The 22,359-nt window shown below is 33.2% G+C and overlaps 1 protein-coding gene across 3 annotated transcripts in view; it reads right to left on the reverse strand.

The window, feature by feature from the left end:
- Positions 1-22,359, reverse strand: part of GLCCI1 (glucocorticoid induced 1) — an 84,743-nt gene that overhangs the window by 44,926 nt on the left and 17,458 nt on the right. For all 3 annotated transcript variants that reach the window (XM_032483958.1, XM_032483956.1, XM_032483959.1), the window contains exon 2: positions 10,858-11,009. In XM_032483958.1, the coding sequence (XP_032339849.1) occupies positions 10,858-11,009 (152 nt within the window). The remainder of the gene's footprint in view (positions 1-10,857; positions 11,010-22,359) is intronic.

The raw sequence follows: 22,359 nt of genomic DNA on the forward strand, positions 1-22,359 counted from the left end.
TATCACTAACAAATATTTTTCTAAGTAAATGCTAACTGTTTATTATTATCACAGGATTTTTTATAGAAAACCAATGGATTTTAAGATATAAAAGATTGAGAGCCAATGTTCCAGACAACAAAGGTCAAGGTGACAGAGTAAGAAGGTTTATGATAGAGTAAGAGGATTATTTCAAATAAATACAACATACTTCACAACTTTACCTAGAGACAGCTTAGGGGTAAAGGTATAAGGAAGAGATAAAGGGAAACAGGTTTATTTTGTTACCTGTTAATGTTTCTGGTAGTGGAAGGAAAACTGGGTATATGGGCAACAGAAATATGAGGAAAGCTCTTTTCTACATACCTTTTACTTTTGATTCAAATGAATACATTACCTATTAAAAATCAGTGGGTAGAATTTTGAGTTTCTGGTAATTTTAGAGAGAGTACTTGAAACTGATGAATAAAATAGTAAATATTTTAGCTATGGGTTTAAATTTTTCATCAGTACAGCTGTGTATTTTCCTTTGGCAACCAAAAATATTACTCCCTAAACTAGGAACATGAATACTACCATGTGCACTGTTCAACTCTAGGATTATACAATCCTCTTTTAGTTAGCTAATGGTGGCAAGAAATAGTAAAGACGATCCTGTACAGAAAAGAATCTTTATAAATTTACTCAACAGCCAGTTGCAGACCAGCTCCATAAAAACAATTTAGGTCCCTAGAATACAGTCTAAGAAGCCAAGATGGCCAAATCTTGAGTTGCTTCTATTTCCCCACCACTGCCCAAAATTGTTCTGACAACTGCTGCTTTTTAAACTTCAACGGCAAGCTCTTCAACAAGAGCACAGGAAACCCAAACAGCTGTATCAAGTATGACTTTTGGTCAGGAAATGAGTTTCTGATCAGAGTGGTAAAACTGAAAGTTCTCTTTATATCCATTACTATTTGAGGTACATCATCTACTCCTTTGATTAACGTCCTCCTGACCCAAGCTCCTTTCATGAAGGGAGGAAAAGGAAACAGTATTATAAATGTAATTTCAATAGCTAAGAATTTATATATTTTAGTTCAGAGTTGTTGCCTTTATCGAATGTTGGCTAAAGTCTAATGCTAAGTACTTATTCCATATCTGTTTCTTAAAAATAAATATAAAAAAGATTTCTATCAAAGAAAAACATCATCTGGAGAAAGGGCAGCAGAAGTGTGCAGAATTTCATTTAAGATCTAACTATTCCATCTCTCACCCTTCAAAGATACAAGAGGCAAATGAAAAGTTCTGAAATCTTTTTCTGATACCAACGGAGGGGTCTAGATAGGCAATCAAAGTAGAAGGATTCACACAGAGTAAAAGCTACTCTCATCTCACTGTCCATCAGACATTAAAAACAAAAAAAAAACAAAAAAAACTGCCAGGCTCACCATGTCATTTTTCCCTAACAAGGAGAAATACAGCAGATGACCCCCCCTAAAAAAATATAAATGACTCGAAGCTAATTATTTCCAGCAATAATCAAGATTTATCAGAATAGAAAGACAGAAGACAAAAACACTAAGAAATAAAAACCATGAGACAGAGACGGGAAGAAAGGAGGAAGAAATTTCTATTTTAAGTTCCCCTTTGCAGATGTGAATTAAGAGTGCCATGGCCAATATCCAAACATTCACCTATCTTTCCTGCTCTGTGAATAAAAGTAAGTAATTAATAGCAATTATTTATTGACACTTACTGTGTCAGTCACTATTCTTAGCATTTCAAATGCATTAACTCAATTTAACCCTTACTACAATGCTATCAGGTATAATATCCCATTAACAAATGAGGAAACTGAAACAGAGGTAATTTGCCCAAAATTACAAAGCTAAAAAAAAAAAAGCTGGAGCCAAGATGCAAAACCAAGCAGTCTGATTCCCGAACTAGAGCTCTCTGCCAATGAAAAGAGTGTACAATATTAACTTATATCCTGAAAAAGTTAAGTTCGGGGAAAAAACATGAATCAAGACATTGAGTATCCTATAACAATAAGCAGTATCCAACCGTAAGAATAATATGACAGAAATCTTTAAACATCTTATTATCATCAAAATATACGGCAATGACCACTGGAAGCAAATCAACAGAAATTTGAACTCAACAACTGCCAGCTCATGACAGACAAACATAAATAAAAGAGGCTATATGGAAACTGAGTAATACAATCAATAAGACTGAGTTAATATGTAATGAATTCTGTATCTAAAAGTAAAGACTGTATCTCATTTTCAAATACAGAGAATTAAGAAAAAAAAACCATCTATTAGGCCACAAAAAAAATTTCAATGAAGTTTCCAAAGACCTATAATTCACTACTTTAACTAAAATGCAATAAAACTAGAAATTAAATTTTTACTAGGAAAAGAAACTTTAATCATTGAGAAATTAAAAACGAAACAAACAAAAAACTCTCATATGCTAAACAGGATATCAAAACTGAAATTGCATAATATCTTGAAAATACAAATAATGGAAACATTATATATTAGCCAAAGCTGAGCTCAGAGAATAAATCTTGGCATAAAACATATTACTAAACCATAAATAGCACAAATACAAAAATTAAGCATTCATCTTCAGAATCTACAAAAAGAATAATACACATGCTGGGAAGGCAGAAGAAAGGCAATGAGAGAGCAAAGTCAGAGGGCAATGAACTAGAAAAAGAAAAATAAGAAAATAAATTCAACACCTTAAAAAAGTTTAAAATACCATATAACCTAATAAATGTAATCACTCAAGACACAAATATGCAATATTAAAAGCAAGAACAGAAAAACAACTGCAGATATATAAGAAATTAAAATAAAATAAAAAAGTACTTTGTGAAACTCTTTGCAAACACACTTAAAAATCTGGATGAAATGGATTATATTCTAGGAAGAAAACTAAAAAACTGAAAAAAAGAAATAGAAACCAAACAAGACCAAGAGTCATGGAAGAAACTGAGTTTTACTAAAGAGCCATAATCCCAAAACATACTAGTCAGCTTCATAGGGAAGATTCTTTCAGACCCACGTAACGGATAACAGACATGATACTTACATCATGCCAGAGCAGAGAGGAAGGAAATCTTACGAAGTCTTTTTATGAAGCAAGTATAACACTAACCTAAGGATTACATTATGAGAAAAATTTTCAGACCTCATTTCTGAATAATCAAACAAATATAATAAATATTAAACACTTCAACTTCCACTGTATATTAAAAAAAAAGAAATCCATGAATAGTATTTATTCCAGAAATGTAATCATGGCCAATTATTAAGTAATCTATTAAAGAATTTCACCAAATATAGGTTGTGAGTCAAAACAACATTAAGTTCAAAGTTGAAATGGCATTTCACACATAATCGCTTGATTTAAAAAAACAAGAAAAACAATTAGTAAAATAAGCATGAATGCTTGATGCTACTCTTGACAGACTGACTGCACTAGCTTTTTAAAACTGAGGTATAAATGACATATAACATACTAGTTTTGAGTGTACATACTGCCAAATGATCACCACAGTAAGTCTAATGAACATTTGGTCCCTGTAATAGTAAAAGTTTTTTGCCTTGTGATGAGAACTTTAAGATCTATTTTCTTAGCAACTTTCAAATATGCAGTATGACATTATTAAGTATAGTTGCCATGCTGTACATTACATCCCCATGAATTTAGTACTGGAAGTTTGTACTTTTTGACCCCCTTCATCCATTCCACCCACCTCCAACCTGCACCCACCTACCCCTGGCAACCATCAATCTGTTCTCTGTATCTGTGAGTTTGGTGGGTTTTTGTTTGTCTGTTTGTTTGTTTTAGATTCTACACATAAGTGAAATGATACGGTATTTGTCTTTATCTGACTTACTTAGCATAATGCCCTCAAGGTCCGCCCATGTTGTCACAAATAGCAAGATTTCCTCCCTTTTTTATGGTTGAATTTTTCTTTCCATTCATTTTCTTTACCAGATCATCCATGATGGGCACTTAGGTTGTTCCTGTGTCTTGGCTATTGTAAATAATGCCACATTGAACATGGGGATACAAATATCTTTTTGAGCTAGTGTTTTAATTTTTTTTGGATAAATATCCAGAAGTGGAATTGCTATATCATATGATAGTGCTATTTTTAATTTTTTCTGTAGTGGCTGCACCAATTTACATTCCCACCAACAGTGAGGCACAAGGGTTCCCTTTTCTCCACAGCTTCACCAACATTTGTTATCCGTTGTCTTTTTGATAACAGCCATTCTAACAGGTGTGAGGTAATCTCACTGTGGTTTTGATTTGCATTTCTCTGATGATTAGTAACGCTGACCATCTTTTCATGTCTGTCAGCCATCCGTACGTCTTTGGAAAATATCTATTCAGATCCTCTGCTTGTTTTTTAATTGGATTGTTTGTTTTTGTGCTATTTAGTTGTATGAATTCCTTATATATCTTGGATATTAACCCCTTACCAGATATGTAATTTGTAAATATTTTCTCCTATTTAGTAGGTTACCTTCCATTTTGTTGATGGTTTCCTTTGCTGTGTAGAAGATTTTTAGTTTGATATAGTTCCACTTATTACTCCTTTTGTCGTCTTTGTTTTCAGTGTCAAATCAAAAAAAAAAAAATCATCACCAAGACCCATGTCACGGTTACTGCCTATGTTTTCTTTCAGGAGTTCAATGGTTTCAGGTCTTCCATTTAAGTCTGTAATTCATTTTGAGTTAATTTTTGGGTATGGTGTAAGATAGTGGTCCAGATTCATTCTTTTGCATATGGTTGTCCAGTTTTCCCAACACCATTTATTGAAGAGACTGTCCTTATCCAGTTGTATATTCTTGGCTCCTTTGCCATAAATTAATTGACCACGTGGGTTAATTTCTGGCTCTCTGTTCCACTAGTCAATGTTTACACTTTTATGGCTGTATTATTTTGATTACTACAGATTTGTAATATAGTTTCAAATTAGGGAGTGTGATACCTTCAACTTTGGTCTTTTTCAAGATTGTTTTGGTTACTTGGGGTCTTCTGTGGTTCCACAGAAATTTTAGAATTGTTTGTTTTCTATGAAAATGCCATTGGAATTTTGATAGGGATTACACTGAATCTGTAGATGGCTTTCAGTAGTATGGACATTTTAGCAATATTAATTCTTCCAATCCATAAGCATGAAGTATCTTTCCATTTAATTGTTTCTTCTTCAGTTTCTTTCATCAATGTCTTATAGTTTTCAATGTACAGTTTTTTCACTTCCTAGTTAAATTTATTCCTAGGTATTTTATTTTTTTGAGGCCAATGTACATGAATTGTTTTCTTAATTTCTGCAATAGTTTGTTACTAGCGTATAAAAAAGCAATAGATTTCTATATCCTGATTTTGTATCCTGCAACTATATTGAATTCATTTATTAGTTCTAATAATTTTCTGGTGGAATCCTTAGGGTTTTCCTTGTATAGTATCATGTCATCTGCAAATAGTTACAATTTTACTTCCTCCTTTCTAATTTGGATGCCTTTTACTTATTTTTCTTGCCTAATCTTGCTAAGACTTTCAATACTATGTTGAATAAAAGTTGAATAAAAGTGGGCATCCCTGTCTTTTTCCTGATCTCAGAGGAAATGCGTTCAGTTTTTCATCATTGAGTATGATGTTAATTGTGGGTTTATCATATATAGCCTTTATTATGTTGAGGTATTGTTCTCTCTATACCCACTTTGTTGAGAGTTTTATTTTAAATGGATATTGAATTTTTTCTGCATCTACTGAGATGATCACATGATTTTTAGCCTTAATTTCATTAACGTAGCGTATCATCACATTGACTGATCTGTAGATGTTGAATCCTCCTTGCATCCCTAGAATAAATCCCACTTGATCATGGTGTATGCTCCTTCTAATTGTTGAATTCAATTTCCTAATATTTCATTGAGGATTTTTGCATCGATGTTCATCAAGGATACTAGCCTGTAATTTCCTTTCTTGGGGTGTACTTGTTTAGTTTGGGTGCACCAACTCTTTAAAGCTTCTTTCCAAAGCAAGTCTCATGGCCACACTTAACTTCAAGTGGGCAGAGAAGTATAATCCTATCATGGGCCAAGGAAAGAGAATGCAAATATTTATTAACAGCCCTAATCACTACTATACCCAGGAAGTCAGAGGGAACACATTTGATTATCGCTTTATACTATTTCTGTTGTTTGACTATTTTACAAAGAATATGTGTTATTTTATCATTTAAAAACACTCACATGTAGAATTTTTGATCTGTTCATAGATGATGCTTTATACTTTGGACAGCGGGGTGAAAACTGAGGAAATGCTACTGTCTGATTACAGTAACCTTAATTACAAGTTCAATTCTAAGAGTTGGTAATAAATTTTTCTTTAAACAGCTTATATCTGCAAGATTAATATAATAAAGTAACATTAAATTCGACAAATGGTTTTTAGTCTTTCTTTCTATTAAGCTACACAAATTATTTTAATAAGTTGGCAATGATCCATTTCTCCATTGGCCTTAAAAATGTGAAGCTATATTTTTTAGTTCTCAGAATAAACATGGGTATGTGCAAACTGGGCATTATTAATTTTAATTTATTAAAAGGGAAACTGAAGTTGGAACACACATCAGTTAATTCAATGGGCCATGATTTTTCCCCAACATTTTATTTTATAAATTCATAGAGAACAGTTGAAAAAAACCGCTCAATGAGTACTCAGAAAGCCAACACTTAGATTCTACGTTTAACATTTTGCTGTTTGCTTCCTCACATACATATCCATCTATTGATCTTATTTTTTATGCATTTCAAAGTAAGTTGTACACAGCAGGATATATCTTATTAGAGTTCAATATTTCTGTTCTGTATTTTTAAGTTTAAGTTATACATTAGAATGCACAAGTGTATACTTGCATAAGTTCCAATAAATGCATTCACCCATGTAACCAAACCCTCTATCAAAATATACAACTATTCCAATATCCCAGAAAGTTCCTTCACATTGGGCCTTGATTTGAACACAAGATCTGTCTCCAAAGCCCACAATCTGTTTCACAACACTATGCTACTTCTTTTGAAAATGCTCAAAGTGTAAATATATCAAACAGTAAGAATTTTATTTCTAACCCTCAAAAATTAATGTAGCTGAAATATGGCAATATGAAAGGTGGAAAATACTAGCGATTCCCTCCACCAAAGTCAGTCAGCCTAGATATTTATCTGTAGCAAGCTGATTGTAACACTTTCCCTTTACAAACTCCCACTAAATAAACGAAAATTTCTACTTCCTTCCCCAAGAGTTAAAGACTTAATCCAGGAGGGATGGATGTGACAATAAAAACCACCTCATACGTTTACCTCTTGTACCTTCAATTAAACTAATAGATGCCTGGGGGCAAGACCGTTTCTTATGCTTGTCAGACAAACACTAGTTTAAGAGCTACATTTTTTAGTGATTACTATGAGACTCAGTGAGAAACTGGAGAAAAAGCAAAAAGTTTGGAATCAGCCACATCCAGATTCAAATTCTTCAAATTCATATATAACCATGAACAATTACTTAACTTTCCTAAGCCTCAGTGTCTCATATGTAAAATGAGGCCTATAGTTTGCTTTTCAATGTCAGGTTTCTCAAACAATCTACAGGCAGATCCATGCAAAAGAAGCCCCTATCCTGGACCTCAAGCTTTTGGGGGAATTTCTCTGGTCCTCTTCCAAGCCATACCTCTCCCCACAGGGTGAAGAGACTGTGGGGCCAAAAGGACATGCACACACTGATGCCTCTGCCATCGATTTTGCTCTGGGTAACCTAGACCCAGGAATTCCTTGTTCAAACAGCAGTGGATCTGGTTTCCAGGGTTGCAAGGACCTGTTCCTAGGATCTCACTTCCTGAGGAAGTATGCATGGAGTAGGAATGTGAGGACTGAGGGGTTGATACATACATGTAAAGCCACCCTTCAGAGGACAGAGTGGTGTGAGGGCTAGGAAGAGATACAGTTTTAGCCTCTGAAGGTGGAGTGGGCTTGGCCCATGCAGATACATTCTTGCATGAAACTCTGAAGAATTCAGGAATTCTTCATTCAAGCCTGGACATCAAGGTCTATATGAAGGTTAATTTATCAAAGTGAAAGGATAAAATATATTTTATGTAATAGTTTGTTAATTGAACTAATACGTATGGGGTATGTAGGTTTACATTTATATTTGCTCCAGACCCTGCAAATGTTATAAATGGGCCTGTCTATATCTACTACTACTAACTTAATATGTGTATTAACTCACTTTCAAATATTATCATATTTAGTATGCAACATTATCACAAGTTAGCTTTCATTAACCCCATTGCACAGATAAAGAAACACATGGTTAAGAAACTGACCCATTGCCTTTTTTAATCTCCATATCACTCTCTTCTTAACTCCCAAATATCTGAGCTTCCTCCTCCAACATATCATTAATATTACACTCTCTAAGACAATGTGCTCCTAATCCCTAAATCCAGTCATTATTTTCCATGACCTCTCTTTAGATCCAGATACTGTTAACAATTTTTCCTTTCTTAGAACAACATTCCCTTTGGCTTCTCAGGCTAAACTATTTGAGTTCTTCTCTTAGTTTTTGTTTTCTCTGACTCCTCGTCTTTCTCAGAGTTTCTGTGAAGAATGAATAAGATGACACTTTCTGAATAATGTCAGCATAAAGCATATATATTCAATAAAAGACAGGATTTCTTTTTAATCTAAAACGAATAGCTACCATTTTTATGTATGATGCCAATTACTCTACTAGGTGATACACACATGCATGAACACACATTATTCCATTTATCCTAAAAGCACCATACCACTAAAGTTCAGATTGGTTGACAAATTAACCTGTATTAGAAACCGGCTCCAAAACTGTCTAGCCTTGTGATCCTGAGTAAGTCACTTAACTTTCCTGAGTTTCTGCTTTACCATCTGTGTAATCTTACAATATTCTTGTGAGAATTAAATGAAACTCAGGATATAAAAACACAAAGTACATGGTACATAGGCAGTATATGTCAACTCCCTTCTCTTCTTACTGCCACCAGCTGAATACATTAGTTTTTTTCTCTTTTCCTTGTGTGCATTTCTAAAAACTAAGTCCTTGATCACTTGACCTTTTTTTATACTCTATACCTATACTTTATTACCCCTTTGAACTTAACTCCTCCAGAAAGATAGTTTTGGGTTATCTCTGACCACTTGTAAGTGTGGCCAACATCTCTAAGTTTTGCTAGTTATTTCTCCTTGAGAATTCCTATGCCTACCGTATCAAACTGCTCCTTTCCCTCACAAAATGAAGAATGGAAAGCAAAAGAGTGGGACGGGTGACATAAAATATTACAAAGACAAAATTTATAGGATGGATGATAAAGAAGCTAATTTCATAGTTTCAAGCTTGCTTGAGACAATTACAAAGCTGGAGAAGATTCTCATAGATCATGTCCAAAATTTCTCCCCTTTTTCTCTTCCCTTCAGACATGTAACTCTAATCCTCTATTTCCCTAACTTACAAAGCCCAAAATGTTCTCATTCTCTTGAATTTCTCACATGTAAATGCTCCATTCATATAACACCTAATTATACTCTATTCTATTACCAATTTCCTTAAATTTACATCTTATCATCTTAACTATGCTCTAAGTTCTTTAAAGCCAATTCTTCATAATGCTGATTGACTAGTATTATAAAGATAAGGTCAATAACAAATATATATAAAATAAAAAATAAAAAGAAGCCATTAATTATAAATAAATAAATAAATTTACAATAAAAAAGTAAGGTCAAGAATTCAGAAAACATAAATTAAGATGTTTTCAGATTTTTTTCTGACATAAAAGGAAAAGATTTTCAACACAAAGGCTTGGGGAACCTTCCACAAATAGGGAAACAGTAAATTTTCTATTTCTCTCTTAAGGATTTTAGTTTTGGCTGTAAATAGAAAAAACAAAAAATCTTTTAACATAAATTTCTTTAGGCACATGTTAATACTTTGTAAATTATTTCCAGGAATTGTGCAAATTTTTCCTCAAAAATTACTTATACTGGCCTGTCTTGAAGATATTGCAGATTCAGTTCTAGACCACCAAAATAAAGTGAATATTGTAATAAAACAAACCACAATGTTTTTTGGTTTCCCAGTGCATATAAAATTTATGTTTGTACTATTACTATAGTCTATTGAGTGTTCAATAGTATTATATCTTTTAAAAAACAATGTACATACCTTAATAAAAAATAACTTTATTGCTAAAAAATGCTAACCATCATCTGAGCCTTTAGCAAGTCATAATCTTTTTTACAATAGTAACATCAAAGATCACTAATCACAGGTCACCATAACAAATATTACAATAATTAAAAAGTTTGAAATAGTGACAAAAGTGTGACAGAGACATGAAGTGAGCAAATGCTGTTGGAAAAATGGCTCTGGTAGACTTGCCCAATGCAAGGTAGTCATAAACCTTTGATTTGTAAAAAAATGCATTATATGCGAAGTGTAATAAAGCGAAGCACGATAAAACAAGATATGCTTGTATTTTCTAATATAGTTACTAAGTCATCATATTAATTTCTGTTGGAAAACAAGTCTCAAAACCCACGTAATATAGACTAATATGCTATTTATTAAATAGTATTAAACAATTTAAAAACTTCTGAAACCTAGATGACAAAAACGAATTAGTCTAAAGCTTATTAAAAGAAATGTCTTTTTTCTTTGGTTGAAAGTATTTAAAATTTAGGAAAATCTGATTAAGTTACATTTTCTTTACTACAATCAAAACAGAACTACAGAGTAATAAAACTGATCTTGATTTGCTTATTTTACCTGAGTAGCTTTATCTTTCATGCATGAAGGGTAATGAACATGAGGGTCCCGTGGCCACTGTCCTGTGAGATAAGGTCCTGTTATCGTATCCAAAGAAGAGGTTCGCCTTATTGTACTAGAGGTTCGAACTTGCTGAGATTTTGGCCTGTCCACTATAAAGAGTGAAAAAAAGATTAGATTAGTCACTAATGAATTAAGTAAAATTTAAAATTATTTAACTTTTACAGTTTGTAGGATGTCAGCCCTGTCAATTTTCCCTACAGGTTATATTTACCCTAATAGCCCACTTATATAATCTGATGAAATTTACAGGCCCTCTCCAACGGAAAATAGATTCACATATTAAATTCTGCATACACTCCCAGGGCTGTCACAGACCCTATGAAGCTCATTCACTTTAGAGTCCTATTTTAAAATCTATCTATCATCTCTACTGCCATTACTTTAATTAAGACCCCATCATGTCTCAGCTGGACTCCAGCTTCCTAACTGCTATCTCTGAATCCACCTAAATTAAACATTACAGTGCCACCTCCCCCCAACTGCTAAAAATAATTTCCATCTTTATTCACTCTTTAACTTAAAGTCTACTGTTCTTCTCAATTTGGCTCCCATATACCTCAATATTCAATGTCTTGCTACTCCTCCATAAACCCAAGCTAACTACTAAGTGTCATACAAACTAACTTCAGTTTCCTAAATGTAAAACACTCATTTCTCCACCTCTATACATTTTATTATTTCCTGCACCTAGAACTTTCTCCTTCCTTGTTCACTTGACAAAAACTCTTAAGACCAGTTCAGGGGTCACGATGGCTCTGTGAAACCTTTCCTAATGCCCTTCTCTTCTGCATTTCTGTCCTTCTTTAAGATATGCACACTCTCTTCCACCTTCATGGAGCCCTAACTTTGTCTCTCTCTCTGACCACAGCATAAATTTATTTGGTCCCTAAAGACTGAAAAGGAGATGATGCTCGATATTCATTTAATGAATTTATTCACAGCTACACAAAAATAATATGTATAAAGAACCTTATATTTTAATTCAGCTTCCTTATTTATGAAGAATTTGAGGCCCAGAGGGATAAAATTAAATTATCCAATGAAAAAGAACAGCTAACAGGTGACAGAGGTAAAAAGGAACCAAGATCTCCAGACACTACATGGTGCAGTCAACCCACTATAGCAAACCTACTTCTCCTCTCCGTATGGGTACCACAGGTATCTCTGGTGAAAATTAAAGTGATCATACTGAACTCTATAGTTTCTTTACAAAGAGACTGTAAAGGATTTTTCATATATGCATCTCAAATAGTTAACTAATAATGTGCCTTCTATAATAAAATCCAGTGGATTACAAGCTCCAGGGCTCAAATTCTTATTCAGAGTTATGTATCACATCGAACAAAATGCCTTACACATTACAGAGGGTCAAGAAACATTTGTTATTGAATCTGTCAACTATCCTTCTGAAACCAGAATACAAAATTAGTTGTTTTTTTTTTTTAATCAGAAAACAAAAGAGAATGCAGTGTACTGTGAAGTATCATATTATTTACATACAGTCATCCTCAGTTCTTGGGGGACTGGTTCCAGGACCTTCGCAGATACCAAAATCCTAGGATGCTTAAGTCCCTTACAGTTGGCCCTCCACCCACACTGGTTCCACGTCCATGGATACAGAGGGCCAGAGGGCCAAATGTATCTTACAACTGCAGTTTTGATTACTACTTCTTTGACCCAAGATCAAAGAAGATCTGAAAATTAGCAAATTTCCCCCTTATTTTTATCACTTAACTCTAACTTTATTTTGCCATAGGCAGGAATTCTAGGATAACCTATTTCTACTCTTTGGAATACCTGAAATTTTCTTTGTGACCAAAAACTTGGTCAATTTTTATAAATATCTCATGAGTCATGAAGAAGATGTATCTTCTGTTTCAGAATAGATACCTCTTGTCTTGTACATTAACTAAAATCCAGAATATAGTAATAATATAATTATCAGCTTGATCTGTCACAGGTTTAGAAAAGCACTCTATAATTTCTAAACTACTGTTGAGATCTAACAATTCTCTTTACTTCTTATAATTTTTATCATTTTTAGTTCTGTATAATGTGGTACATATTAATCCATGAAATCATCATTATAGTTTATATGCTTCACCATTATAATCTGTTCCACTTCTTACTTTTTACTTTTAAACTCTGTCAAATTGAACATTATGACTCCCTTATGCTTTCTATTATAATTTACCTTGCACGCCTACTTTCTCATTTTCAATTTCTTTCATTTTGTTTAGGCTGTGACTCTTGTACTATATACATAGTTAGGCTTTTTGAAACAAACTTTATAGTAAGCTTTTTTCATGTAAAAAATGTTTATCCCACTTATATTATTGTTATCACAAATTTGATTTAACTTGCTATGTAACTTTTTTCTTCCTCTTGTAGTACTTCCTTGCTACATGCTTTCTGTTTGTTTTACTGTTTTATAATAAGTATATGAAAAATCTATAAACAAACCCTCTGATCTATATACTATGGATATTCTAGTCTGTATTTACTAACTTTTATTATGTTTTTAATCACTGGACCTTTGCCTATCACTTTCAAAAGATCTCATTTTTCCCCTTAGTGTCCACTCTCTATGATTAGCTACTTTGTCAGAACTGCTGTCTTCAAGTTATTTTCACTGAGTACTCCTATTGGTAAATATGTAGGCATGAAGCAACATTTCTAGTTATTTATAAGTGAGATATATATTACTAACATGTTATTTATATATTACAAACAGACAAAATATAAATTTGTATGTATGACATAAAAATTAAAATATGTATGTATGAAAAAAATGGAAGTTACATTTTCTCCCTTTATCTCAGTGGGTGCCTTACTCATTTCAGTGTAAAGACTACTGGGATAAGGGACCTGAAACTGGGTGCTAAATTCAATCTATAGATTGGCCAGTTGGCTTTGTCTAATTCTATGATACAACCCCATTGCTTAATTGTGCTAAGAATGTGTAGACAAGCATTATACATTACCAATACCAAAAAACAAACAAAAAAATCTCCCTTAAAAAGAATGAACAAGTTAGGACCACATGGTATCCACATCCCATTATAAGTATAAAATTCACTCTACCAGTAATGATTTTTTAAAAATTCTAGTATATGAAGCAAATATACTTGAAATATTGTATTTCAAACATACACTTTAAAAGAAAGATTTTCACCGTTACTTATACAAGGAAAATTTCAAGGATATATAGTTGTTAACAATTTCCATGTAAATTATTTGAAGGGTAAAAATTCAGAATAGGTTTAAAAATGGGCCAGGATAGTACTCTGCCAAGATATGATTAGCCATAATAACCTTACTTATCAAATATCAATAGGGTCTTACATTTATCAAAAGATTTATCATAAACAGTGCAATTCTATTTTAACAAGATGACTTGTTCCTGTTATCCAAACTATCATGGCAATAAGTTAGTTTTTTAACTGCTTCAACATCTAAGCCTTGATTCTCCCAAATCTTTATTTATTTTACTTGTGCTATTATTGCTTACCAATTCAGGTTTTACAATTTAGTGCAATAAGGAAAATCAACTTTGGTTTTGCATTATACATTAACCCCTCTTATCCTCAGTTTCACTTTTCACAGTCAGTCGCGTTTTAAAAATATTAAGTGGAAAATTTCAGAAATAAACAATTCATAAGTTTCAAATTGTGCACTGTTCTGAGCAGGGTGATGAGCACTGTCCAGCTCAGGATGTGACTCATCCCTGTGTGAAGGATACCCCACCTGTTTTAGTAACTTAGTAGCCATCTCAGTCATTAGATTGACTGTCTTGGTATCACAGTGCTTGTGTTTAAGTAACAACTGTTTTACTTAATAATGGCCCAAAGCGCAAGACTAGTGATGCTTGCAGTCAGGATATGACAAAGAGAAGCTGTAAGGTGCTCCTTTTATGTGAAAAGGTGAAAGTTCTCAACTTAATAAAAAGAAGAAAAAAACCTTAAAACTCAAGCTGCTAAGATCTATGGTAAGAACAAATCTTCCATCCATAAAATTGTGAAGAAGGAAAAAGAGATCCATGCTGGTTTTGCTGTCACACCTCAAACTGCGAAAGTTACAGCCACAGTGTGGTAAGTGATGAGATGGAAAAGGCATTAAATTTACATAAAATATTTTGAGAGAAAGACCATGCTCAACAAAATTTTTATTATAATATATTCTTATAATTGTTCTACTTTATTATTAGTTATTGTTGTTAATCTCTTACTGTACCTAATTTATAAATTAAATTTCATCATAGGTATGTATATATAGGAGAAAAATAGGATATATAGGATATGGTACTATCCACAGGTTCAGGCATCCAACTGGAGATCTTGAAACATATCCCCCTGTGGATAAGGGGAGCTACTCTATTTATATATTCAACACAATAAACTGTTTCTTATTTCATGATTACAGTTGTGATTAGACTACATTATTTAGTTTTGAATTGAGTGATCACAATATTTCTCTACTAATTATTACATAATTACCTCAATTCAAACAGATCAAACAAGAGGACACCTTATCAGCTAGAAACATATTAGTATTGTCAAACAAACTTTGAATTAATTTACCGGAGCTTAAAAAACAATAAAATTTAATAAAAAATTAAAATTAGCAATAAAATTGCTGAAATAAAGTAAATATTCTGAAGTATCAAAGAAAATCAATTAAATAAATACTTATTATCGTTACTTAAGCTAAAAAGGCATCAGGAAAATAGTAACTTCATATATGGTGAAACCAAGTAATTACTATTATTAAATAAAACTTACTGAGTGTCTACTATATGGAAAGGAAAGCACTTTTCAATGTACCAAAGGGAATTACAAAGTAAGTTTCAGACTCTCCTCAAGGAATTTACGTTCTGGTTAGGGAAGATATGATATGTATAATTAAACTACAATATAAAGCAGTATATTATGGCATATACACACCAATGAAGGATAGGGAGGCAAAAAATAAATCAGGCAGCAGATAGCTAGAATGATGTACTCCAGCTACATGAAGGGGAACTTTCAAGAGGTACGAGTGACAAGCCACTTGTATTCCTGTTGCTAACATCTCCTACTTAAACATTTGAAGGGAAAATACAGAATAATTAAATTCAGCAATAAAATATAATAGGAAAAAATCACATCTATTTCCAGTACTATCATCATTGGTAGGACCAGAAAATGACTGCTCACACAGCATTCTGTAAAAAGGTTTCTTCATTACATTAACCTACAGGTTGGACTTTCCCTCTCTTCTTCCCCTTCCTGAACAGAGGGCCACATGGCAGCAGCAGGTGGTAGGCCTGGGACTCCTCTGGGGTACCTACTGAGGACTACACAGAATAATTCCTGTTTCTAATAGCCAAGTGGAAATTTAACTTTAAAGTGATAACAGTAAAAGGGTTTAAAAACAAGAAGCTATATTAGATAACTCTGAATCTGAATGGCAAACCAGGCTTTGTTCTAAACAGGCAAAAAATGCTTAATATCTAACTGCCAGAGCACTATAATATGATGTTAAATTAATTAATCTGCTCCCAACAATTTTTACTTTAGGAGCAATGACTGAAGACTGACTGGTTAGTGAGTTTAGAAATCTGATGTCTTAAGCTAATCTGCAGTGAAAATTTTTTAAAGTTATGTGGAATTCCACAAGTTAGAAAAAAGTTATTGAATATTAGAAACTTTAAGAATTTTAGCTACAGAGTAGTATAAAACAAGCCACTACACCTTCCAAACCAACCTTACCAAGTGGTAAAGAGGATGCAGTATTTTTGAGTGCCATAAAGTAGCCACACAGAATGTAAATCAACATGCCTAATAAAAAAAGTGCTCACATTCTTTATTTGGACTTTGACATACTCCAATCTTTTTTATTCTACGTTTAGTCTGCATAAACAAATAAAAAATTGTTGATTCTCTGTGTTTAGCTCTCAATTAATAATTATTAGCCAAAGCTTTCCATCAACATTGATTATACAAGAAAAGTACATCTAAACTTAAAGAAAGCATTTAAATAATGATTTATTTAAACCTTTGAAAAAGAGCTATTATTTCTTAAACTACCATGTAAGGACTATAACTCCATGAAACTTAGCTGTGGTAATACCACCACCAAGAATGAACTGATCTTCAGTGGGGAGGGTATAGCTCAGTGGTAGAGTGTGTGCCTAGCATGCATGAGGCCCTGGGTTCAATCCCCCGTACCTCCATTTAAAATAAATAAATAAATAAATTTAATTACCCTCCCCAAAAGGATGAGCTGCTTCTCACTTTATTTAAAATCCATCACTGATCACAAATGTAAAGAATTCTCGAACCATACAATTCAGCAAAATGCTGAGGATAACTAATATCAATTTTCCTACATAGACTCATATTTAACAACCAGTTTTTACATTAAAATATCACATTAACAATGCTAGCCAACAATATCAAAATACACATACATAATGACATTTTGTCTTGAATTTCAGTTCCAAAAGTGTGTAAAACCTTTATATCGTTTAATAGTTATATTCAAAAAGAAACAGCCATTAAGTCCCATAATGCATATGTGTGTATATGTATGCCTTAAATTACCCAGTATTGATTAGAACAATGTTAAAGAATAGTTTTTTTTAAAAAAGGCAATGCTTTTCAACCACTACAGTGTCAACATCTGGGGATGTCTGAGAAGTAATAGCAAAAGGTTTCTAATAGACTACTTCACCCAGAAATTAGATGTTCGGAGATCCTAGAACATAAAGAAACAAGGCTCTCGGGCAGCTAATAGGTGTAATTAAGAAATGGATCTCAAGGATGGTATCCTGAGATGCGGTTTTCTGTACACGGATCACTAGACAGCTTGTTAAAAAGAAAAGCTACTGGGCCACATCCCCAGAGACTCTAATTTAGTATCTGTAGCATAGAACTAGGTATCAACATATTTTTTTTTACATTAAACCAGATTGATTCAGATGCACCATCAGGCTTGGGAAACACTGAGGTCCTAAAGCAATGTTTCTCAAAGTGTTAGACATTTGTTAAATATGCTTATTACTGAGCCTAATTTCTCATCAGCAATGTGAGACTCTCTGGTAGTGGATCAAACAATCTGAATTTTTAATAAGCATCTCAAATGAATCTAAAGCTACAAAAAGCTTAAGAACCTATGTCTGAATGAATGGGACTACCTTCTTTAGAATTGCAGGTACTCAAGGGGCGGAGGGTGGGAAGGGACAGATTGGGATTTCAAAATGTAGGATAGATAAACAAGATTATACTGTATAGCACAGGGAAATATATACAAGATCTTATGGTAGCTCACAGAGAAAAAAATATGACAATGAATATATATATGTTCATGAATAACTGAAAAATTGTGCTCTTCACTGGAATTTGACACAACATTGTAAAATGATAACTCAATAAAAATGTTAAAAAAAAAAGAATTGCAGGTACTCAAAAATAAAATCATTCTCTGGACTATAATCTACTCCATTTAAAGGCACTGAAAAGTCTGAATACAAATACAAGAAAATATCTTGCTGAATCAACTCTGAAATCTGCACCGTTAACAGCTAACCTTCTAGAATCTAATAAATTTAAACATCTGGTTATCTCCTTCAAAAGATCACTTTCTAAACTGAGTGTCAGCTATGACAATAAGAACTTTCAAACTTAAAATACAGAACACTATAGGCAGAATGCTTAAGAACACTAGAAAGATAACAGTCTGAAAATTCAATACAGTTTTTTTGGAAGGATATCCTTCCATCCCAATAGGGCATTCTGGATGCAAATAAAGGTTAACTGCAATAAAATTTACTTCCTAAAAAATACAAGAAACACTGAAAAACTATATTAATTGGGTTCCCTTTTCTAAAATTAAAGTGTCAAAGAAAATTAAGTATCAGATATATTAGCAAAGTGAAATTTAGATTTTAAAAACTTGATTAAATAATTTAATCCTGAGTCTAAAAATATTACAATATTTTATAGCTAGTTTGTTTAAAACCCTTATCTTTAACAGAAAATCAATGAGTTTTTCATGATGTCTAATTTAACTCATTCATATTACAACTTCAGTCTTCAGTATTGAAATCAAAATAATAAATTCATGGAGCAGAGACTAAATGTGAGACATTAAGTTGCTTTTCTTCAACTTCAAAACATCCTGAAATGATACAGCTCCTAATATAGTGGAAATCAAGAATAGCCAAAGTAAATACTGGTATGGAATATTCCTGCTATTGGTTCACTGAGGTTAAGCACGAATCCACTAAAGATCCCTTTTGTTAATAGAGATTTGCTTCAATACTTCTGTAATGAGAGCTACTTCATTAAAAATTATAGTTTTAAATTTGTTATCACTGATGAAGAATCTCTCCTTGACCAAACTTTAGTCAGGCTCCTCTGAACACTTCTCAACTAGACCTTAACTTTTGGACTTCTGTGTTCACCTCTACATTGTCCAATTTTAGCAAGAATCCAACTAAATCAGTTTAACCAGAATCTCCCACCCTCAAGATGTCATCACCCTCAATATCTGATCGGGTTTCTCATCCTCCACCACCCCCCATGTAGTATCTAACCACTCTGGCCTGCCTTCAGCAACAATTCTGTTTAGGTCTGTTAAGCTAGAATCCCCCTTATTCTGATGTTTTTTTCTCTAATTTTTTATCTATTCATCCCCACGCTGATACTTTGCTCTAAATTCCCACTTTCCCTAGTTGTATTCAGAGTTGGAGCCCAATCTCTCTCCCCAACTGCAAAACCCCACTGCAAAATCCCACTGCAAGGGTCCCTACACCTATGATAGGCCCCCTGAATAAAGTCTGCCTTACTGTTCTTTAACAAATGTCATGAATAATTTTTTCTTTAACATCACTACCAACACTGAGTAATTTTCTCCTTACTTCACAGATACAGAGAGTAATTTTCATAATAAATTTCAAAAAACCAAATTAAAAAACTATATAACAAGTTTTTTTTTAATGTAGAAAGAGAGGAGACTGGTATACCTTTCTAGCCAATCTAATGTATGTTAATACTGATCATCTAGTATAACTACTGCTAGAGTCAGTTTTCTAAAATCAGCACAGTCTAGGCACTTCACTAATAGCCTTTATGAGTCTTCATAAAAGGATGAAAAGTTCACCAAACATATGGGCCATATAAAGTAAAATCACCAAAAATCAAATGAGCTTCAGAAAAGAGACAGGAAGGACACCAGAGTTGAATATGCTATCTGAAATAAAACTAAAGGGCAAAAAACTGAAGCCCTCTCAATATGAGTAGATTCTGAAACACTCATCAAGCAGACCTGGAATCCTGCCACAGAAGCAATCCAGAAAACATGCAGAAATGACCATATGGCTTCCCTGCAGAAATCTGGAGAGGAACCAGTCAAAAAGCTGACAAGAGAAACAAACATGCTTCTGACCAAAAGAGGCCTGATATAGCCTGTAACCTGAGGTCTGTCAAGAAAAACAGTAAGAAAAAATGCAGTCAAGCAGCCATTTGGGAATGATTCTCTGGGTTATAGCTCACTCAAATCCGTGTCAAATGACATAAGTTGAGATAAGACATTTGAAGGAAGGCCTTCAGCCTTTAAAAAACAAAACAAAACAAAAAACGAAAACAAAAAAACCCCATAACAAACCAAGAGAGTATCTTTTCGTATCAAGGTTGTAAGGAAAACTTCACCAAGATGGCCATGAAGCCTGGTGACAAGCACTGGAGGAATACACAACAAATCAAGACGGAGCTCTGACATTTGGAATACATCTACAAAGAAATTACATATATGGCAGTTGAGATGCTAAAGATTTGTAAGTTCATTTTTTTCTGGTGGCGAAATGGTATTTCTTTAAGGAACCTTGGCAAACTCATAATTAGTAGAAGAATGCTCATAAACTTTATGGACTTCCAAAGAATTAATAGATTCCAAATATCTAAAATCCTATATGGGCTCAAATGTTAAAGAAATAATCACAAAGTATTAGCAACTATAAAACAGCCAAAATAAGATGACCAAAGATGGAAATTAATACTGTAAGTGAAAGAAAAGCAAATATTCCTTAATCATACAACTAAATGTTCCACAAAATTTTGTTTCAAATTACTTAACTTCCAGTTCAGCCAGTTACTCCAGTGAGTTACTGCAATGAGGCAGATTTACTATTTTATCCCAATTTAAAAAAAGAACCAAGTAACAAAAAGACTACAATAAAGGCTAGAGGATGGGCTGTATCTTGACCACAGTATGTATAACCGGTATTACTGATGAAACTCCTTGATTTTTAAGATAGGGAAAACTGTAACCTAATAGTTCAAAGCAAGCTAAAAATCTTTTTTAAATAATAGAAGCAACGAAAAACCTCAGAATCAGAAAAACTCAGAAATGATGTGTTTGAGGACAAGGAAGATATAAAAAGAGAGGTGATTAAACTCAGGAAAGACTTAGAATACTCAGAAAAATTTTAGGGAAGAAAAACCTATCTCAGGAATGAAGAATAAGTTACAAGAAACACAATGGGTAATGCCATAAGAGAATAAACGCAATTGGAAATGCCTCACCAAAGACAGAAAATAGAACATAAGGCAAATTCTAGAATTAAAAAAAGGAAGAGATGAAAAGATTTTAAGAGAAATTAATATGTAACATAAGCAAGACTATCCAACACAGTAGGAGTCCCTGAATAAGACCAAAGCAACAGAATAAAACAAAAACTATAATTTAATAAAATTCTCTTAAAATAAAAGGTAAGATAAAACTACATATTGAAAGGCCATACATGTATCTGGAAAAAATGAAACAGCCTACATTGAACATGCTTTAATAAAGCTAAAATGACTTTTGAGTATAAAAAGCCAGAGATAAAAACTATATATTTGAGCTACATAATGTATGCAGAACTCGAGGAATGTTGTTCCCATGAGTCTTTCCTGAAAAATCTACGAGAATAAGCTTCATACAAACAATAGCTTGGAAAGGAATTAAAATAAAGACTGCTGAATGTGCGAGCCATTCAACTAGTAACTTTGAAAAGAGAAGAGTAGCAGAACACTCACTATCTCTAAAGCAAGTCTTCCATCATTACATGAAAGAAGTGAGCAGAGAAAGATCAAATTTATAGTTAACCTCTCAGCACATCTGTATTTAAGACTATGAATTTCCAGAATATCTGATAATCAAATGTGAGTTATTAAATTTCTTCTAGAACCAGATATATATATTTATTAAAAAATTTTTAATATTCCTCCTTTATTTTGACTGGGGTGACTCTGAAAAAAATTAATGCCAGCCTTAGAAAGGTATACTCTCTTCCTAGGTAACCTACTAAAGAAATCAGCTTCTGCCCTATCTAGTGGGGAAGCAAGAACCAGGAAAGGATCAAGGGACATGAATTCCTTTTATGCGGAAAGGTGGCCTTTACCATGGGAAATGGTA

This window comes from Camelus ferus, chromosome 7 (assembly GCF_009834535.1).
Source record: "Camelus ferus isolate YT-003-E chromosome 7, BCGSAC_Cfer_1.0, whole genome shotgun sequence".
Lineage (NCBI taxonomy): Eukaryota > Metazoa > Chordata > Mammalia > Artiodactyla > Camelidae > Camelus > Camelus ferus.